This window comes from Thermobia domestica, chromosome 1, assembly GCF_964235325.1.
Source record: "Thermobia domestica chromosome 1, izTheDome1.hap1.1, whole genome shotgun sequence".
In the NCBI taxonomy this organism is placed as follows: Eukaryota; Metazoa; Arthropoda; class Insecta; order Zygentoma; family Lepismatidae; genus Thermobia; species Thermobia domestica.
The window spans coordinates 333,273,594-333,296,483 of NC_137454.1; the positions used below are offsets into that span (position 1 = coordinate 333,273,594).

Sequence of the window (22,890 nt, forward strand, 5' to 3'; positions counted from 1 at the left end):
ACTATTTAACTGATAGACACCTTTATTTAGTTAGTTATTCAAATAAGTGTCGCAGGACAAGAAAAGAGTAGCGCGTACATGTGAATAATTATAAGATATTATGTAAAGTTTGCACCTCTATTCGATTTACTCTCGTTGTACATTTTGACAAGTTATGCAAATAATGCTTGATAAAGCTTTCATTAAAAAAAAACAGCAGTAGCATCATGATTATAGAAGTTACAAAAAACATTAAAGAGTAATCCCTTGTTCTAAGAGATTTTTTGCTGTTTGCAGCATGCAGTATACTAAATACAATACAAGCGATGCATTAATAATTTTAGCTTTGCGTGATATGAACCTGAAAATATGAAATACTGATTCTAGTTTCCAAAAAGTTCATGTAACATCAATAATGCATATTTTTACATAATACGGACAGCAGCATAATAATTGTACATTTTTATTTCAAACTATCCTATCCCTTTAATTTATTGAAAATCGTATTTTCTTTTAAATGATTCTCTGCCCCTCCTTCAGCTACTTATACTTAACAATGGCCATACATCAAAAGATATGCAGTTCAATTTCTTGTTAGGGTTGCCTCGTATAAATGGAAAAGGTACAGTCGGTATTCATTTAAAAAAGAATATACAAAGTGGTTTATAAAAAAGGTGTTTCTCGGAAGATAAACCAAACTAAATGGAAGAACTAGCTCGAATTTCTATGTTCCGATTTCTGCAACAAAATCACGGAATTTACACTGAATCACTTATGATTGAGACTATGGATAACCAGACAAAGTTCCAAATCTTATGCGCAATCGTTCACAGTGAACGGATCTAGAGAATGAAACAAACCAGTTGCCGTGGACTAAAACTCTTTCCTTCAGCACAGCGGAATCAATATCCAGTTTCAAAGCTAAGCTTTGCGCACACCTCTCAGTTCGGGGTAACATCAAAAATTATTTTTTCAATAAGAAGTTCCGGAATGTTCCGAAATTCCGGAATGTTTCGAAATTCCGGAACGTTTCGAAATTCCGGAATGTTCCGAAATTCCGGAGTTTCGAAATTCCGGAATGTTCCGAAATTCCGGAGTTTCGAAATTCCGGAATGTTCCGAAATTCCGGAGTTTCGAAATTCCGGAGTTTCGAAATTCCGGAATGTTCCGAAATTCCGGAGTTTCGAAATTCCGGAATGTTTCGAAATTCCGGAATGTTCCGAAATTCCGGAATGTTCCGAAATTCCGGAGTTTCGAAATTCCGGAATGTTCCGAAATTCCGGAATTCCGGAACGTTCCGGAATTCCGGAATTCCGGAACGTCTTGAAACTGTGTTCCGATTCCGGAATTGGAATTTCCGTTCCGAAAAATTCCGGAATTCCGGAATTAGGAACAGCCCTAATATATATATATATATATATATATATATATATATATATATATATATATATATATTCAAAATTTATATTGTATTACTACTCGATAAAATTATCTCCAATTTTGAATTATGTCCATAACTCACATGAAACTAAAATATGTCAATATGTTAATCCAGACACGTAAATCTCTTTTTTATATATATATTCACAGATTATTATGACACATGATGAATTACATACTTACTTAATATAATAAGGCACTTTATTCGCAGTGATTGCTCTTTCCCATGGATGTTCAACTGACGCGGATAGGAAGCCCTGATTCTGCGGTGTCCCCTCCTTCCCAAAATCATTGAGCTGCTTATATCTATCGTCTACAGCTATCTGAAGGAGCTTCCACCTGCAAATAGAACAAGGAATCATTTCTGAATGCCAGCTGAGTTATCTATTTACGTTTTAATAATGGTCGGTTCAAGAACATAACTTACTATAACCAATTGTATTTAAAATAACGTAAGTGAACATAAAACTGGAATTTTCCGCTTAAATGAAAGGAAGACTTAAATTAATCGAAAATTGACGTAAAACCTTCAATCTGTGAATTTGGTTTCTTTACAATAAAGTTATCAGGTAAGCTATTGATTGACTGATTGGAATTTAACATTGCTTTTCAGCACCGCGGCTAGATGAGACAGGAACTACTGTTTAAAGTGAAATTTACCCTACTATTTACAGGGTTTACAAAATTATATCCGGGACAAGTACCTCCATGGGAATTGTGAGGTTTATACTGTACCATTAAATCGTGGGAAAGTACGACGATTGGAATCGTGAGGTTTATTCCATTATATCCTGGGCAAGTACTCCATTGGACTTGTGGGATTTACATCATTATATCGGGGAAAAGCGCCTCCATGGGAATAATGGAGTTTATATCATTATATCTCCCATGGGAATTGTGAAGTTTATATCATTATATCCTGGGCAAATACCCCATTGGAATTGTGGGATTTACATCATTATATCCAGGGCAAGTATTCCCATGGAAATTATGGGATTCACACCATTATATCCGTGGCAAGTACCCCATAAGAATTGTGGAGTTTACACCATTATATCTGGAACATGTATTCCCATGGGAATTGTTTCAATGTCTGATATTGTCTGATTTACTTGCTGTGAAGATGCTAATGGCCTTATATTTGTCAATTTCTAGTTATGCAGTGCAGATGCCAGGAATATAATGAAGGATATAAGATGTATATGGCATATACTTACTCAGTGGCGTATTTAAGGGGGCTTCCAGGATTAAGCCCACCGAAATTTTATTTATTATTTTAAAGTAAATGAAATATCTTCCAGAATTCTCACATTTCCGGGAATAAACTTAGCGAAGCCCCTCGAAACAAAATCGTAAACACGCCACTGCACTTACTTAACTTTTTTTTACTGGTTCAGCAGATACTTACTTTAAATCAGTGATATAATGAAGGATATAAGAATGGGTACAGTTTTGAAAGCGGTAGAGCATATATCTTATCGAAAAATTTAGCAATATTGCAGGTAGCTGCTAAACCGTAGACACCATCACAAAAAGTTTATTTTTCTTCACAAAATTGAATGTTTTTGGTATCATCGGCGCCCTTTTCCAGCATATTATCCTATATCCTAGATTTGTCTACTTTCAGTGTGCTATTTATTTGTTTATACCAATATACACTTCTCACATTTACAACAGTAAAGAAACTAGAGAAATATCATTAATTTGAGCACAGAAATGAACAGCTTGTTGTGCTCTAGATAATTAAACAAATACAATACCAATTGTGCTAATGTAACAGCGTGTGTTCATATAGAGTACCATCTGTTGATCTATTTGGATAACTACGTGGAGTTCTTTTTTTTTTTTTCAGTCTACTGAACGTTTTGTCTCTGGTTTCAATTTACTACATACCTGCCTATTTACTAATGATATTTTACTAGAGATGATATTTTTTTTATCTTACTACCAGTGACATTATTTTATTATTTCGAAAAAATATTTTTACTCTTGGAGAAAAAAAGATGCAAAATATAGGGTATTACAATGCATCCTTCATCCTAGAAATTTCTACATTGTAATGAAGTAAGATTAAGGCCGTGTCTAACGTTTTCAGCTGAGATCATCAGTCCCTATATAATAACATGGTGAACTTCTTTCCAAAATATTATGAAAACTATTTGTATTACGCAGTTCAAAATTTCTCCAGATGTTAACCTACCCCAATACTACATTTTACTTTTTTATTTTTAAACTAGCTCTTATAGTTCATTAATATTACTTTTTATAAGGAAATATGACAACACTGGAAATAATATAAGCAGGGTGTTTCTTTTCCTGTTCGTGGAGATGCAGATACCTGATCCATTCACACCATTGTGTTTAAGATGGACACAAGGCCTTTTTATCATAATATATATGTTTAACTGAATGTAACGCAGCAATTGGTAAAATTTAGAGCAATATTACACTGAAGCCACAATTCTCATTAGAATGCTTTCGTCGGCACCAAAGGTTTCATTTTTTAAAGTGTATTTTGTGGCTTTTCTGTAAGGGACTTTGGAATGCCTTGTGCTGTAAGACAAAGCTAAAAAGTAGTATTATTGTACTAGTGAAGAAAATCAAAGAATGTGTTATTTACCTAGTATTGAGATCCTCGAGCCTGTTGAGGTTGATATGTGAGAGTAACACATTATTGGAAGTAAACCACGCTGCCTGGTCATTTACATCTTCTACGTTTCTTTGGATTGGCCCTAACCTTTCACTGAATTTCTGCAATAAATATAGAAACACATTATTATTAAAATAAAATTAAACACTGGAATATTCATATTAATATTACTCATTTATATATAAAATAAGAACCTATAGCTGAGCGATGTTTGTGATTTCACATCACTTTCATACAAGGGCAATTTTTGTTCATACCTCCAACATTACATTTACCTTAAAAGAAGTTAGCGATAAATATCAATCGGAAATAGTTTCAAGCCTTGCATCTGGTTAAGTTTAGGACCATATAAAATTGCCAATTTTACGATTAAAATTTCTATGTGAAAATGACAGAAACAAGAACCAATCTCAGAATCAAAGAATGAAACGAATACTAGAGCAAAAATGCCTGTATAATTTAAGAAGCTGCACATACCCGTTCTATCAAGAACTCTAAGCCACTGGTTCTCAACCTTTTCTGACTGACGACACACTTTACTGAACACCCAGGACGCATTTTCGCCGATTCCAAGCGTTTCAGTATTTGCGCGCTACCCTGTACTTTTTTCGCGCTCTACCCTAGCCAATTGTTTTAAGTTGGTCATGCAAAACATACAGAAAAATTTGGGTAAGTATTTAGTTTGCCCATTTGATGTCGAGAACAGAACCCAACCAACCCCTGCGGAGTTTCTAACCCGATCCTACTACTACTTTTACTACCACTACTACTACTTTTACTACTACTACTACTTTTACTCCTACTACTTCTACTACTACTACTACTACTTTTACTACTACTACTACTACTTATACTATAGATCCGTATAGTAAAACTGCACGCTTATTTTAATGAAAAAATTGTTATGAAAATTTTAAAAAAAGAAAAAGAAAATTTTCCTTGGATCGGGTTTGAACCTACGTCAAAAGTAACTTTCAATACTAGCCAGCTCGGTAAATAACTTTTTTTGAGTATTATTTTCAACCTTATTTTAATGAGAAAAGTGTTATGAAAATTTTAAAAATAAAAATAAATCCTTGAGTCGGGTTTGAACCCACGCCAAAAGTGACTTCCATTACTAGCTTGCTTACTAAGACATTCGGCTACGAGGGCCAACAGCAGGTGGTTTTCTGCTATATGTATGTCATGACTCTTAATGTCATATCTGTGTGGGCCAATAAGATCAGAGGATACCTAAAACGCTTGGGATCCTCAAATTTGCGTCCAGGACACATTTGTTTGATATTTTTAATATAAATAATAACATATATGATAATAGTGCAACCTACTAGTTGTTACAATTACTGTAAATAGCACTGAGCATTATTACTACCGCTGGGGGTGTTGGCTGGTACAGTCTGTCTCAATTTCAACTAATTATTATTAAATTCTTCATGATTTTTAAATTCTAAAATTTCGCGACATACCTTAGGACACTGCGTGACATACCAGTGTATCGCGACACATACGTTGAGAACCACTACTCTAAGCGATACTACATAATATGTGAAAAGAGTAGTATTTGTGATATTTCTATTGGCAACTTTGAAACAGCTACAAGTACGGCATATAAAGAGCAACTGTAAATTGTGAAGTAATTGTATTTGTATGTTAACATGTGTATTAAATATTTACTTTACTTTATGTTCAACATAGAAGAGTTTAGCGAAGGAGAACATATCATATTGAAATCCTAATTACTAGAAACAAAGATTGGTGATAAGTAAAGCTTAGACTTCAATGATATGTCATATTTTTACCCTAACATTATTTTACATGGGTTAAACATAAACACCTTTTCAACTCTTGTGAATATCAAAATACAGTTTACACTGGTCACATAAATGCATATTTGAACCATATTTTAGTCTTAGACCATGATTGGGCCCGAAGTAATATAGAAGCATATTTTTCTTCTTGGCAACGAGGAAAGTCATTCAGCTTTTCTCTTTGGGGGTAACCAGTGTGTCGTGATCGATGTCTCAAAATTATAAAATGTTTATTATTCAGGGTATAATGGCTTTGTGAACATGTTATTCTGGTAAATTTGGTTAAATATTTCCTTATTTTTAGGTTAGTCATTCTGCCACATTTTGGGTCATATTTTGACAATTACTTTCAGGACATTCACAAACCTATCGGCATTAAAAGAGTACAAAGGGAACATTATAAGCTGGGTAATTATGATAATTTTGCCCACGAGACCAGATTTGATACTATCTCGTGTAGAAAAAGTTGTCGCGAACGTTGGGTATCGTCTCGAAAAAGTATATATGTTTCTATTGCAAGAGATCTTTCTCGTCTCGTATTTCGTCACGAAAATTCTGTTTTGCCTCGTTTTATGGGCAACAGTATCCACCTGGCAACACTTTTTATAGATGAACTGCAATTTCAAAACCAATCATCAGTGATCAAAATGCAATGAGTGGTGTCACGGTCATTGAACTTGGACTATGAAGCAATGAAAGACGTTCATTTGGTTGGATAAGCAACCTTCACATTGTTTTCGATTTCTGGCCGAATTTATGTGTGGAGAGAACGTCACTCCAAACAAAGGATTCGAATTGCTTGCTGCCTAAAGTGAAACGTGGTAGAGGTTAGACCATGGTGTGGGTAGCCATATTACGGTATTATGTTGGTTTTTATCCTACGAGGTCACGTCACTGCTAAGGACTATATAACTGCCCATGTCCATCCAAATAATGCAAACTTTATTCCTCAGTGGTGATGTCGTTTACCAAGACGACAAAGCTTCTGTCGACACAATTCACACCATCAAGGACTGGTTCAATGAGCACGAAGATGAAGCGTTACGTCTGTCATGGTCTCCACAATCGCCCGATCTCAATATTATCGAGAACTTATCATCAGTGTTGGAGATAAATATCCAAGCGTGTTATCTATCGTTGTTAACGGCACTTGCCAATGTGTTGCAGGAAGAATGATACAAAATGCCATAATAGCCAAGGAGTTTTATGTAGGGCGGTGTTTCCATATTATTATCCACCTTCTGCATGTTATGTTGTGTATTGATTAGGATTTCTTTTAATCATTAGAATTATATTTGTTTCCGTAAACATCACATTTATAGTTATCCTTATGTGAAAGTAAACTGCTACACAAAGCCTATACACTGCTATTTTAATATTTGAACCACAAAACTTACAAGAGCCACTGTAACTGTTAAAACTATCATATAATCAAAACGTCAAATATAGACTAATTTGGAAGATATTGCTTTCCCCTACACCTCCCTTCTCTTCAAAAGCCAATTTCATATGAACAAACACTTCATCAATCATGTCTTGACGGGAACTAAAATTGAAGATCCATCACCTGTAATATTAAAAGCTCGTTGCGATACACATATACCTGGGTTGCATTGAAAAATGAAATTTATCATATTTCTAGTCAAAATTTGCAACTTCTAACACTACGAAGATTTCTTTTTTAAAGTAAAAAAACTACGTCAGAGCTCTGGAGCTGCTGAAGAGCGTCCCAATAAAAAAACAATGAGATGACGCTTAGAGAACCCTGAAACGTAATGTATTTCTTGTCATTTGATATGGACTTTTACACTGAATATGTAATTCAGGTATTTTTTGGCTGATCAGATGTCCCAGATTTACCTGGACACTTCTGCTAGCTATTCAGGAGTAAAGACAACATTTTTTGGGACATCGAAATGCAAGGTTTTCGAAAACTATCACTTTGCTCGACATGCATATATTTTAAAATTGTAAGAACCTACATATAATTGCTGACAATATCTGAAAAATGATGGAGTTTGTTTTATGTGCTCCAGAAACACATTTTAGAATTTGATTTCCATTTTTGTATGAATTTTCAACAAGGAAAACAGTGTAATTACAACAAAAATTATCATAATTCACAAGAAAAAAGATACGAAACTTTTTTTGAACAAGATTGTACATAAAACACAAACTTACAAAATGTCATTGATAGTTTAAACACTAACACAAACAAATGAAATGTAAGTCTTTGGGGCAGTTGCAATTAACAATAGCTTAGCTTCACAATTAAAAACCTAGCATTATTTAATGATGATTTTTGGAAGGTATATAATAATTTACCTGAAGTTGTTCTAACATTTCTGCTGCCTCCGTTAAGTCGCTTGGAGGTTGCCAGCTGCTCTTCATGGCTTCAGCTGCAGATAGTCGACTAGCAAGATCATCCATGTGGGTTTGGAATAAACGCATTTTCTGTAATAAAGAAAAAATTAAATAATTAAATCAGTATACTTTAGATTGCATATTATCATTAAGTGATTGAAAACCAGTAACGAGGCTAATTGTCCCGTCATATTATTTACCAGTGGCCTGAGCTTTCATTTATGGACTCCCAAGTTAAAATTTACAAGGAAGATTACAAACACAAGAAATAATAATAAAAAAAATCAAAATGTTCTTTGAAATGTAGCGAATGTTAATATAACATACAGTGCAGTAATTAGAAAAGAAAGTTGGGTCTGAAAAAATAAATTTAAAAAAAGTGGACCAACTCTCTCGGTTTTTTCACTAGAGGAACCTCCTTTATCTGCGAATTTTCTCGAAGTTGTCCCGTTTCCCCCTACATTCCCATCCTCCCAATTCTTTTATAATTATTCACTTATTTTAATCATCCATTTCCTTTAGCCTAAAGCGCACAATCATCAGACGTAAAACTACAAACTTTATTTCATTTTCATTTTACGGGGAACATATATCCTACTGCTTGTATCTGTGGCAATAACCCCAACTCACTCCAAATGGGAATCAAACCCGGGACCACGAACATAGGACTGACGCTTCTCATCCACTTAGCGAATAGGTGGCATATCTATAAATTGACCTAAAAATTACTTGCATAATTATTATTTTACTTTAAAAAGATAAATCATTAACAAATACACGTAAGGATCAAAGAAAGATGGAGATTTATATGTGGCCCGCAGACTATTGGTTGGACCCCGGCACCTCCCCAAGAAAGTTTTGTTGGGGGCAAGCTTTGGGGAGGGGGTTCCAATACTATAAGCCATTAAGTCTGTGTAAAATTGAGCGAGTATTATTCTGCACGCGATAAGTAATTGTAAAATACTTCCACCTATATTTTCAGGGGGGAAAATGATAGAACTACACTGTTTTTATAAGAGAAAGAGTACAGATGAAGTGTAAAATCAAATGTTCATGCTACATCAATCATTTTCCTGTTAAACAAGTATAGTTTTATTTAAAAAAAGTGCACAAATCTATGTTGAGTTACGTTTCGGATGGAAGTCCGTACCCGGTGGATTCCCTGCCGGTGCGCCCCTGGTGGATCCCATAGTTCAGGCTTTTGGAGGGGGTTAGTCTCCCAGGACTTACCCCATGCATATGTCCCTGTAGAACGAAGAACAAAATTTCAAATATTTGCGTGAAGGATTGAATATTTTCATGATTCATCATTATTTCCCTTATTACACTATCAGGATATGTTGCAGTTGCATTAAATGCAGTTTCCATTATAAAATATTAAAAGTAGAAACATAACAAATATATTTTAGATTTCTTTCCTTCCTGTAACAAAGTGTGCGGTATAGATATCTAGTGTATGTATGTATGTATGTATGTATGTATGGTCTACAAATTGTGGCCTCATATGTTTGGATCACGCGAACTTCATCAATTGAATTGGTCTAATAAGCCAAACGGATGCATCGCTCTCATTGGTAAATAACTGTCAATTGCGAAGCCTCTGTTTGGTATATAATCACACTATGTTGCCTTTTAATTGTCAACTTCAGATGCCATTGGGTAATTTGGCTCAAAATACTAGGTTGTTTCTACTTAATGAGGGAGCAAGACTCAAAAAATAACTTTAAAAATCATCCAGATGAAAATATGCGTTTAGCATTTAAAAGCAGAACGAATCACATTAAATCTTTAGTTTAGCGTTTACGGCAAATGAGTTGGATGATACACAAAATATATGTTAAAGCAAGCTCACACTCCAAGAACCAAAACAAGGGAGAGGGAGAGTCAGAAACTAAGGTTACAAACCCGATGTTCTGAAGTTTCATTGTTATACGGGAATGAGAAGTGTGCAGTAATTTTAATACACGGAGTTGGAAACTGTGCAGTTTCAGCCACCCGCCACCTACAGCGCTAGTTGTAGGTAAACATAAATGGCGACTCGTTTGGAAAACTGTGGGGCGCGGTGACTCGGTGGTAGAGCGTTCACCTCCGGTGCTTGGGGTCCCTGATTCGATCCTAGTTCACGCCGTGTGGACTTTGTGGTGGACAAACACCGTGCTCGTGGGTTTTCCCGTTTCCTCCCATTTTCTTCATTCTGCCATATTCATTCATTTCACATTTTCACCGTCTCCTTTAGCCTCACCGACATATGCGTGGGACGTAAAACTCAAAGATTTCATTTCATTTTTTCATTTGCAAAACTCGTCTCGCGAAGAATTCCGCTTAGTTATTCGATTTCTGTGAGCGAATCATGTAACCACGGCTAAAATTCGCCGGTAGCTGATAGAGAGTTACGGAGAGATCAGGCCAGGAAACGGTCAGGGCTTCTCACCGAGGGCGTCATCTTCCTTCACAAAAACGTGCGCCCGCATACAGCCTAGAAGACCACATCGCTGCTGAAGCAGTTTCGCTGGGACATCATCAACCTCTCTCCCTCCTGTTCAGACCTCGCTCCAAGCGAATTTCACCTGTTCCCGCACTTGAAGGCGCATCTAGGAGGCCGTCGCTTCGCTTCAAACGAGGAAGTGAAACACTTCGCGAGAACGTGGCTCAACACGCAAGAACAACATTTTTACCTGGATGGAATCTTGAACCTCATCCCACGATGAGATAAGTACCTCAATCAATATGAAGACTATATCGAAAAATAATCTAATGCATGTATTATCTGTTGGCTGTATTGGTTGTATGAAATAAAATATAGACGTTTAACTGCAGGCTTTGTAACCTTACTTTCTGATCAGCCCTCGTATATCTGAATTTCCCGGCTTTACAATGCGTATTTGAATTACTACTTTTAAAATTAATAGAGGAGTTATTCGAATATTCGTTGTCCTGATGTTATTCGAATATTCGTTGTTCTGATATTATTCGACTACCTGAATATTCGTTTTCAATATTCAATGATTCAAATAATTATGCGCTATCGGAATCAGATATTCGAATAATGAACTATTCAAATTTTAACAGCATTAATTTGAATCGAAAAAAATAAAAGACCGCTAGATCCAAGTAATAAATGGGTTTAGAAATCCACTTCAAATGCTGCAGCCATTATTCTTTGCGATATGCTAAAAATAATTTTAGGATATGCATTTCATATCTTGAAAATTTAAATAGCAGACGAACGCAAGATTGGAGGATACTCGAGTCTAGATAGTATAGTAAAGGCAATTTCCTGGCATTTTACTATTGGAATTGCGAGAAAACCTTGTCAGGATGGTTGGCTGTATAACTCAAAGCGAGTTCTTCCGATCACAATATTGCACACCGCACACTCATATGTCCTGGGGTCCGGTCTGACACTGAACTGTCCAGCTGGGTCGGTTTGTTGAAGGTTGTCATTTAAATCAGTTGCTGTGCGTTAAGCTCGCTTACGGCATGATAATGCTCCATCCCCCACCGCTGTTGTTGCTAAAGGCTGCACTAAAAAGACTGTGGCTTCGCGAAGCTTCAGCAACCCACTACACAATCCAGATTTAACAGATTTAAAAATGTCAACGTCAAACGCACACAGACTGATTAAAATGACTGTGCCCAACGAACTGTTATTTCTTCCATAGATGGCACTATATACCAATAACAGCTTAATGCCGGAGGCGCCATATTTTAGTGGAAGTCATGAAAGAATTGGAAATACCCTCGTATCTCACGTAAATACGTAATACATTGAGCTTTTTAGCGTGTTATTTAAACTGTAAACAGACTTTTATATTCCTAGTATCATTTTTTTAAATAACTAAATAACAACAAAAATGTAATTTATACAGAAGTGAAAATTAATAATCTCTCGGAATCCAATCATAATGCAAATAATTCAGTCATTTTATTTTACTTGTTTTTGTTTTGTTATGTTTAAAATCATTGACATAATAAACAATTAACTCTCACCAGGTATTTCATTTAACTGCGCATGAGAAATTAATAACTATTGACATAATTGTATTGACATATTATGCAGATTCAATCATCCAATTGCTACAATAAAAAGTAAACAGTGTCGGTATTTGCAATTTAAGCTCGTACGTGAAAACCTAACGGGCATTCTAGTCAATTACATACTTTGGCAAAATCACATTTTATAACATTATTATTATTATTCACGTAGTTATGAATACTAAAATCAGATTTGGAGATTACAGGTACTAAGTGATAGGAGAAAACTTATTGAAATATATTTTATTCAGAAAATACTAGACAATAGATATCATAGTGAATACTGCTTACTTAATTGAGTTATAAGTGTACCAATGTATAATATGAGAAATGGATCAACATTATCAATCCTTGAATCCAAAATCCGCAATTTTAAGAATTGCCAATTCTTTTAATCTAGCTTGAAACATCTATTTTTATCAGTACCGGTATAGAAGTATAAATTTTTAAAGTTCGGCAAATATTATTTGTAGTATTTTTGACGATGTATCTATTTTGAAACTTTAAAAAAATGCATTAATTTGACAAGAAATTGTTGTTTAATTTAATTTAATTTTATTTTATTATTTTTCTTCGTTTCAGTACATAGGTTACATTGCATGAAATACGTGCTTATTTTTGGATCAAAAGATCCAATATATTTTAATCAAAACCCTTCTTATAGGCCTTATATCTGGAGAACTAGACATAGTGTAGCCGAACCCAATTGATTCAATTGGCCCAAAATATGCAATATGTTTCAATCAAAAAATTTCTTGTAGGCCTTACATCTGGAGAACTACATATAGTGTAGCCAAACTCAAATCACCAGTTAACTCACTGTTAGTATGATGTGCTTATTCCGTAGAAAATACGAAAACTCGATTTAGGGCCCGTTCAAAAATTTTGTGGCCCCTGAGCCAAAAACTGATTATTGCCCAAGATCGCAATCTTTTGATCCAGTTTTCGTGTTCCTAAAATTATTGTTGTCTAATAAAGTGCTGTATTTTTGCCATTAGGCTGTTTATGGCACAGGAATAGATATTATTATTATTATTATTATTATTATTATTATTATTATTATTATTATTATTATTATTATTATTATTATAGCTAAGCGAGGGAAATCATTCAGAGTCATCCTACATAGTTTTTAATCGAATTTCTCACTCATGAGAACGTGTAAAAACTGAGCAGAGAGAAGTTCATTGTATAAAGGCTGTCATTCAGGATAACTCTGAAGGAGCTGTATATGAATTACACTTCATAAGCATTTTTAATTTTGCAGATATGAACGTTGTTTCTCTTTTGTACATCGGACCACACTGCTGCTAAATGTATTCTCTGTTATCTTCCAATCTCATTTAGGCTTAACCCTTAGACATGATAGTAATTTACTAAGCAATTCTTAATATTTTGCATGGTATTAGAGACCACCGAGGAGAAGGTTCTTGCACCGAGATTTCTTTTCGATCAATCACGGAGGAATGGTGGTTCAAAAATTATGTTACACTTAACACTTGAATACATATATTGTAATCTATATTGTCGCTTGAAGGCACGTACGCAGGAACTTTCTCAGGGGGAGTTCTACACTTTTTGCGGAGAACCAAATTCAATATGAGTATAAATTATGAAATTTTGTAAAATTGCTTCCTAAAATTAAACTAAATTTACAGAAAAGTAGGGATTTCGTGGGGGAGGGGGCCAGACCCCCAGGACCCACCAACCTCCTGCATACGTTCCTCGTCGCACGTATCCATTTGTTCCTTAATTTGCCACAACAGAAACACTACTTGCGAGGGCGTCGCTTTGTGACTCAATTTTGGTACTGTTAATAAAAGCCTAAAACCAATTATGAATCGTTCTGTGCCATTTTCATCTTAATATTGGGCCTCAAATAAAGTACTCGCACAGATGATGTTGAATGAAGTGTCAGAAAATACAAAGAAAACAGTAGATTTGACGAAGCAAGTGTACAAATTTGTCAATTCCGTCTAACGTACCGGAACAGCACACACACAAAACGTAAAACTCAGGAAATGAAACTGTAGGGCTACAATGCAAAACAAATTTCAGAATTAATACTATTCAAAACCTTCATATCAATGATTTGTATTTTCAAGTTATAGAGCAATTGTTTTCATCGACACAAAAGGCGAAATTATGATCTAATCCTATTTATAATAATAGAATATGTCCGTTTCTGAGTAACGGTAAATCCTAATAGTACACAGTCAAACTAACAGATGTCGTCGCCAGCGTTACCTGCTTGATTGATGTCAATAGTTGACGCTGACGCGCAGACAATTTGCAGATTTAAAAATATTGTGCTGAATAATTGCAAATTATAAAACGCTATTTCATTTAAATTTAAATTATTTCAAAATATGATAATGACACTAATCATATGTAGATTTGAGGATTAATATTTGTGTACGTGTACAGTACTATATTCTGATGATTTAATTTCAACATAATTCCAGCTTTCATTTTTTTTTTAAATCGCTAAAGGTGATACTGACCATGTTCGCTATTAGGACAAGTTAAGAATTAAGAACATTAACACATTTTTAATCTATGGGACGGGTTTGGGCGAACAACTAGTAAATAATAATATTAACAATTTAATTTATTAATTTTTTAGTGCTAAAATATCCAGAAGTCTATTATAGCACAAATTTATGTATCATGCAGAACAAATGTAATAAATTCTGGTAAAGAAAGTAAAGAGAATCATGCGATTCCATCTATAGGATATTCGGAGGAGCGTTTTGCATTAGGAAAAGCTGCGTATCCTTTTAAATTATGCAACCAATATTTCCCTGCTACTGTGCAGGTTGCGTAGCACCAAGGGAATGTAATAGATTTTTAAAGAAGATATGGATAGCTACCATTAACGTCACTGTTACCCGTACAAATGTTAACGAATTGACTCCATTAACGAACTCAGCCTAGAAAATCGCTCTATTTATCTATTGAAAAAACATAATTTAATTATTCGCTTTCATTTAAGAGTTATACTGACTTTATAATCTTATAAATCCCACTATGTAATCCTAATTTTTAAAAAATACAAGTAACATTATACATCAATAAAAGCTATTATACATCGAGTGCATGGAAATGCATATAATCTATTTAAAAGATGAAATCATAATAAGCTGTTGGAATTTATTAGTGCTAAAAGAGCCAAAATAGCACTAAAGTACTATATTCCGTAAAGAATAAATTTTATAAAAGATACCAGTGATCAGGCGCGGATCCAAGGGGGGCTATAGTCCTCCCCTTGACGCTCAGTATACACTGGATAAAATGGGCTTCAATCCTGCTTTACATTGGATAAAACAGCAAACTATGGTTTAGCCCCTCCCTTGATCATATCCTGGATTCGCCACTGCCAGTGACAATTTTATTATTATACACCAAGTGCATAGAAATGGATAAAAATCTACTTGCATTAACGAACTTATAATGCGAAATGCATTTCTTTAGGGGAAATAGAAAAGTATAGTTTACTGACAGGTATGAGACAAAATTTTCGAAAAACGACTCGTAACTATCTCTCGTTCATATCTCTCAAATAAATATTTCACTAACAAGCATACAAATTCATGACTCAATTTATATTTTTATATATAAAATAATGTCTGTATCTGCATGTGTGCGTGTCACGATGCTTCCTCATAGAAAGGAGTGGCCTTGAGAGACCAAGTTTGGTACACACACAAATTTTCACCAGATGTAATTCTATACGATGTATTTTTTTTTTATTTTCGGCTCAGTGAAAATGTGAAATGTGAAAATGTGTGCGAAAACATTTGCATGTTTCTCACAGTTTCTGAAAATGCCTTGAGTGTATGCAACCCATTTTATGTCCTGGCTGTGAGGGTTACGTAAGAGCAGAGGATAAACCGCGGGAAATGGAGTAAAAATATTTTCCCCTTCCTTTCTTTTAATTGATGTTCTGAATTTAAGAGTTGACAACGACGGCTGGTTTACACCTAGTAAGTAAATAAAAATGGGAGCGATAAAATTAGTAAATAACCCCAGAGAGCGAGAAAGTTCCTAAATAACCCAAGAGAAATAACCACAGTACGTACCCATTTTTTTCTTTGAAATAAGTTATCAATCTGTGATTAAAATTTATTTAAGTAGCCTTAAGTTAATCTGAACTTAAGGTCGGATTTCAGCTTTACGTTGCTGTCATGGCTAATATAAAGGTGAGATGAAAATTACAGATAATGAATTTCAGTCTTAAGTTTCAGCTTTAGTAGCAATGTGGTCAGATTTATGAAAACGGAAGAACATTCATACCTTGCAAAACTAACAATGCTTACGCGTACGAAGTGTAATTCACATATTCTCCTTGCGAGATATTTTCCAACATCCTTTCTGAATGACACCTTTTATACACTGAATTCCTCTCTGCTCAGTCCGTGCATGTTCACATGAGTGAGGAGAAAAAAAAGAAAGTAAATTCTGGCTTTTCAGACGGTGGAAACCTGAATAAAACCCTCTCTTCATCAGCACTAGATGCAAAAACCTGCATGCGCTCCTTTTGAACAATGACAAGAGCCAGTTTTACATGATTTCAACGTGGCTAGAGACGTGAAAATATAACAAGCTGACCCCTTTTATAAAAAGAAGATACCGAAAACAGCTGCTTTTTGCACGCTGTTTCAATTACGAGAAAAGATCGCTTTAATTTTCGGAGTTTCTGCACCACTTTTGTTGTCTACACATAATAGCGGAAATCTTGTCGACAGTTGCAACTTGTGTTTCACCTGAGAGGTCATTTTGTAAAGGAGCAAACTTCCGAAATTTGTCTTCTCTCCAGCTACATTGTCTCTGACAACGAGGGAACAATGTGTATATTTCCTTCTATAGAACACAATAGCTTGGAAGATTAATACGTATGTGTGCCCATGTCGCTAAAACGAAAGAAAAAAAAAGGAGGGACACTGCTTGTAGTAGTAATATCAAGCCAAAGCTTTGAGTGCTACCAAAGTACTTACTTATCCTCCCCGTAAGCAAGTAATCAGTGTGCTGCTTTTCATATGAGAAGTCCCGAGTTCGATTTCCAATTAGACAAGTCTCCATTTACCGAGATTACTTGGTGGTATTGAAGTTTAACAAACGTTTTCAGTACAGATCCTATGTGAAATGTAGAACTGGCATACTAAAAACCTGACATACTAAGAATAATATAAAATTTACCATTTTTCTTTTGCTTGTTTTTCATAAGTGAAAGGAGATAATGAATTGCAACTTACCACAATCGTGGATAGTTATTTTACAACAGAAAATATGAACCTGAAGAATTGTCAGTGTTGCCATCCATAGAAATTGCAGTGTTGCCAGATAACATTTACCCCAAAATCTAAGTTAAGGAGGCGACTAGAGGAACGAACTCAACTGCATTTCAATACATATAATGTTGTCTTGGAATCATGTGAACTACATTTTAGATAACAGTTGTATTTAGTTTGTAATAAACAAAATAGTTTTAACATACAGTTATTAAAATTAAATAATAATGTTACTTAAAAAGTAGTTACCAAAACAACATGATAGGTAATCAAATGTAGTTGAGTTCGTTCCTCTAGTCCTATCTTAAATTAAATTTTTGGGGAAATGTTATTCTGGCAGCACTGTAATTTCTACGGATGACAACACTGAAAATTCTTCAGGTTCATATTTTCTGTAGTAGGATAACATAATCTATGATTGTGGTAGGTTGCATTTCATTGTCTCCTTTCACTTATGAAAAACAAGTAAAAAAAAGTGTTAAATTTTGTATTATTTTCCACAGAGAATCGAACACAGGTTTATCATGAAAAAGATACATATGGTAACTATATAGCCACGTGAGATCACTTCACCTGTTGTTGTTTGTTGATATTTAGCGTCGTTTTTCAGCACCAGGGTATATGAGACGTGGATATACAGTTTAAGGTGTGATCCCAACAAACATAATTCATTCAAAGCCAAAGTTTTCTAACCTGGAATCGAACCAAGGACCCCGTGTAATAATGGCGCGCGTTAACCACTAGACTAACGAAGAAGTCTAAACCTCTCTATTTACTAAGAAAATATAGTAGTGATATGTAAATTAACTACATACAATTACATTACTGATGTACAGTCCGTCACAAAAAACAGTACCAGTTTGAGAAAACTGTTATATTATTAATGTTGGCATTATAAGAAAATCACAAGCTTTATATACATTAAGCGACCTTACAGTGCACAAATTATATGTAATGCATATCAGAAAACACCTACAATTATTCTGAGTAGTGCTTTTCTTTGTGTGACATGTATTTGTTGATATTAATGCATAACTTTGGAAATACAACTTCAATATCACACACTTTTCTATATTAAGAAACGCAGCAAAAATTCCTCCCGGAGAAGAAGAAAAAAAAATGTTATAAACGAAATCGAAAGTAAACTGATCACTGCTCTGTGGGTCAATGATTCATGTTATGCCCGTAGGCGCTACTGCGCTAGGCCTTGTTTGCTATTCGAAGCTTGAAAGTGACATCTAGCGGTGAAATTACTCTGTTACATGGAATAGCCTTTCACTGAACATAACCAGGAGCGCACCCACGGGGTTCCACTGGGGCCGGGGCCCCCCAAAGAACTTCCTGGCTCAACATATATTTGTACACTTTCTTAATAAAACTGTACTTGTATCAAAAAAAAAAAAAATGATTGATATAGCATGAATATTTGATTTTACATTTCGCCCTGTACCCTTTCTCTTATTGAAGCAATGTAGTTCTCTTTTTTTGAAAATGTAGCTGGAAGAATTTTTACAATTATTTATCGGGTACAGAATAATACCCGTTCAGTAATACATAGACGTAATGGCTTGTACTACTGGTCCCATTCCCAACAAAAATTTTTAGGTTCGCATCTGACTAAGATATACTGCGGCGTATATATGTATTACGCTTTGGTGTATATAAAAAATCCGTATGATTCTCTGAATCTTTTGGAGTAGCAGTGTAAATGGGTCATGTATGTATTGGAGATATCTATCTTCTGTAGTATTGGTCAGAAAAAAAGTAGAATGTGATGGGTCTGTTTTAATATTTAATTAATTCTAAAATCTGGACACTCAAATTATTTTTTTTAAAGGGAAGAAATAAATCACTTATGCGTAATTAATGACAAATCTGTTGGTAATTTTTATATAGTAACTCTCATTTTATATACTATATCAATGCGATACTGTAACTTATAATGTGAATTTACAGTACCGATCGTGGAAACAAAAATAAAAATTCTGGGTTCGTACTAATTTTGAATCAAAGCACATAACTGAATTCTCTTTGAAGTAATATTGCTAAATTTCTTAGCATATAACTATTCATTTTCTTTTTGGCCGCGGTAATTCAGTGGTAGAGCATTCACCTATGGTGCATGGGGTCACTGGTTTGATCCCGTCTCGCGCCAAATGGATTTGTAGTGGACAAATACCGTGTGCGTGGGTTTTCTTGAGGTTCTTCCGTTTCCTCGCACTTTATTCATTCCACCAATTCATTCATTTCTCATTATCGTCGTCTCTTTTAGCCTAGCCAGCATAGCCGTAAGACGTAAAACTTAAATATTTCATTTCTTTGCAATAAAATTTTAGAAAAAAAAAACTGACAAGAACAATTTAAAATATAATGCTTCTATATTTAATGAATTGAATCTGGTCTGTTGTTGAGATTAGCGTCCCTTTAAGCAGAAAGGTTATATGAGACGTGGATCTACACCTTAACGTGAGATCCAAACCACATGAGCTGCCGCCGAGAATTGAACCTGGGTTTCCTATGCCAAAGTGCATACGCTAACCTCTTAGCCACGAGGTACCTCTTTAATGAATTTACTAAAAGAATTCGTATGTACTGCCTAGTTCTCCTTCTAGGCAACTTGTTCCGCCACAGAAACTACTACGTACATTAGCTCTTTTGAAACGTGTTGATATCTACATGTCAAAGTGTGAACACCTTCCTAGTTAGTGGCTAGAGCAAGATTCCGGGGTTTGTTTCCCGGTGAAAGAGGATCGAACGCACTCGAGTACTCGAGATTGTAACTATAGGTCTCGTTCCTATATAGTTTCGATGCTGACCAACAACAGTCAATTAGTATTGATCTCAAGCAAGTGAAACTGTTGGTATGCAGTTAATCGATAGGAAACTACAGAAGTCAAGCGATGTTAATCAATCCTATTTGTAAAACAAACATTACAATCTATTAGCAACGCTAATATGCAAACTTCAAATCATTAATAGTTACAGGTTGCATAAATGTCTAAGCGAAAATATTTATATATCCGTAATCCTTATTATGACCTCTGTCCAGAAAGTTCGGTGAATGACATCATACTGCTCGCGGTCGTAATAGTGCACCATCGCCTCATTCCCCATTGAACAGGTCAAGACAAGCCTGAACCTGTTCCTGAACAGCTGCGCTTGGAGTGTGCTTATCGTGTGTAAGAGACACATTGTAGAAATGTAGGTGTAGTGCACGCAGTCGAAACGAAAAAAAAAAAAAAAAAAAATACCAAAATGGAACAGAGAACGAATATACTGTTCTGTTTCAAACTTGAAAAATCAGTGAAAGAGGCATATGAAATACTGACAACAGTTTAAGAAGAACGTGGTGTCGTTTTGAAGTACGTTTATGAGTGTTTTAAACGTTTACGAAAAACGTGATACCGTGGAAGACGCCTCCTCGAACTAGTCGGTATAAAACTGCCCAGATAACGTACAGAAAGTGAAGAAACTTTTGGCCCAGGATCGTCGTGTCACATTGCGAATGATAGCGGACGAAATGGGAATTGGTACCGTATGTACGCCCCACCTCAGTGACCAAGGAATTGGGTAAACGCAAACTTTTCTTCAGATTCGTGTCCAATACTTTGAAAACGGAATAAATGCAACTTCAACTTGAGGCCTGTGGAGACATCATGGATAAGGCGGATCGAGACCGAAATTTCCTGAAAAACCATCGTCACGAGCAATGAAATTTAGTGCCTGACGTACGAACCCGAAAGTAAGCGTCAAAGTACGGAGTTATATGTGAGAGATCCTGCGTCAAGACAATGCTCGTAGTGTTCTTCTACTCTCAGGGCCTCATCCATTAAGAATTCCTCCCTGAGGACAACACATTAAACGCCGATACGTACATGGAATACTGAAGCGTCTACTGCTACAGATCAAGCTGGTATGTCCCCAGTAAGCCAAGCAATGTGACTGGACACTACTCCACGACAATGTACGGCCACATACTACCTTTCTGCGGGAACAGTTCCTGGCCAACAGGGGAGTTGTGTCACTCAATTAGTCACCCTACTCCCTAGACTTCTCTCCCTGACTTTTTCTTGTTCCCCGAATTGAAATCAACTCTGAAGGGCCAGAGGTTTCCGGATATTTCGGACATCTAACATAATGTTACGATCCAGCTGAAGGTCTTTCCTGAAGTCGAGTCCGCCAGGAGTTTCCGGAACTTGTACAGCCGTTCCCAGAAGATCATTTCTATCAATGAGGATTATTTCAAAGGAGAGTAACTTCTGTTTCAGGTACGACAACAATCCATTCGAAATACAGACACATTCACAGAACTTTCTGGACAGAAATTGTATAAACATAAGAATCTCAGTCTGTCAGTCAGGCTAATTGTTGACACTAACTGCGCTCCCTTCTGTCTGATGGCACCATATGTCGCTAACGTGCAGCCAATTTGCAGAATAAACGAAAGCTTAGTGAGAACAATTAGTTCCACTAATACACACAGATAGTAATACTATTATTCAGTTCAAAATCTCTTGTCGTCGCGAATTCTATCGAGGAATTTGAAGGTTAAAATATATAAAACGATAATTATGCCTGTTGTGCTGTATGGTTGTGATACACGGTCGAGTACTCTGAGGGAAGAACGTAGACAGAAAGTATATGAGAACAAGACCCTGAGACAAATATTCGGTCCTAAGAGGAACGGGAATGGAGAAATGGCGGGAACTTCATAACGAGGGACTAAATAATTTATGCGGTTAAACCAAACATTGTTAGGGTCATCAAGTCTAGGAGGCTTAGGTGGGCTGGTCATGTAGCTAGGATGGAAGAAAGTAGAAACTCTTTCAAAGTCTTGACTGGAAGACTAATCGGGAAACGACCATTACGAAGACCTAGGGGCAGATGGGAGGACAATATTAAGATGGATCTCGCAAAAATAGGAATACAAAGTAGAAACTGGAGCCAGTTGGCTAGGATAGAAGACATTGGAGAGCTTTTGTAATCGCGGCATTGAACCTTCGGGTTCCATAGGCCATAGAGTTGGTTGGTTAGTTTTAATACACAAAGAGGGTATTTCAGTATTCCCGTATCAATAACGAAACTGTAAGTATTTTGGAGCGATGCTTAATGTTAAAAGGAGATCGAGTGTAGGTAAGGAAGCTGATATACTGGGTATTAAGACTCCCATAAAAATATATATATTTTTTTTAAGTAGTTAAGTTTAATGTGAGAAAAATGTCGAATGTGCATATATATTTTCAATATGTTTCAATATTACTCGATCAATACTTTACAACACTGAATTGTTAGCAATTTTGATCAGAAATAATGCTTAAGAAAG

General features: G+C 35.5%; 1 protein-coding gene across 8 annotated transcripts in view; it reads right to left on the reverse strand.

Moving 5' to 3' along the window:
• Positions 1 to 22,890, reverse strand: part of Dys (Dystrophin) — a 1,830,839-nt gene that overhangs the window by 50,248 nt on the left and 1,757,701 nt on the right. For all 8 annotated transcript variants that reach the window (XM_081729421.1, XM_081729456.1, XM_081729463.1 and 5 more), the window contains 3 exons: positions 8,203 to 8,331; positions 4,040 to 4,170; positions 1,603 to 1,758 (listed from right to left, as the gene is read on the reverse strand). In XM_081729421.1, the coding sequence (XP_081585547.1) occupies positions 1,603 to 1,758; positions 4,040 to 4,170; positions 8,203 to 8,331 (416 nt within the window). The remainder of the gene's footprint in view (positions 1 to 1,602; positions 1,759 to 4,039; positions 4,171 to 8,202; positions 8,332 to 22,890) is intronic.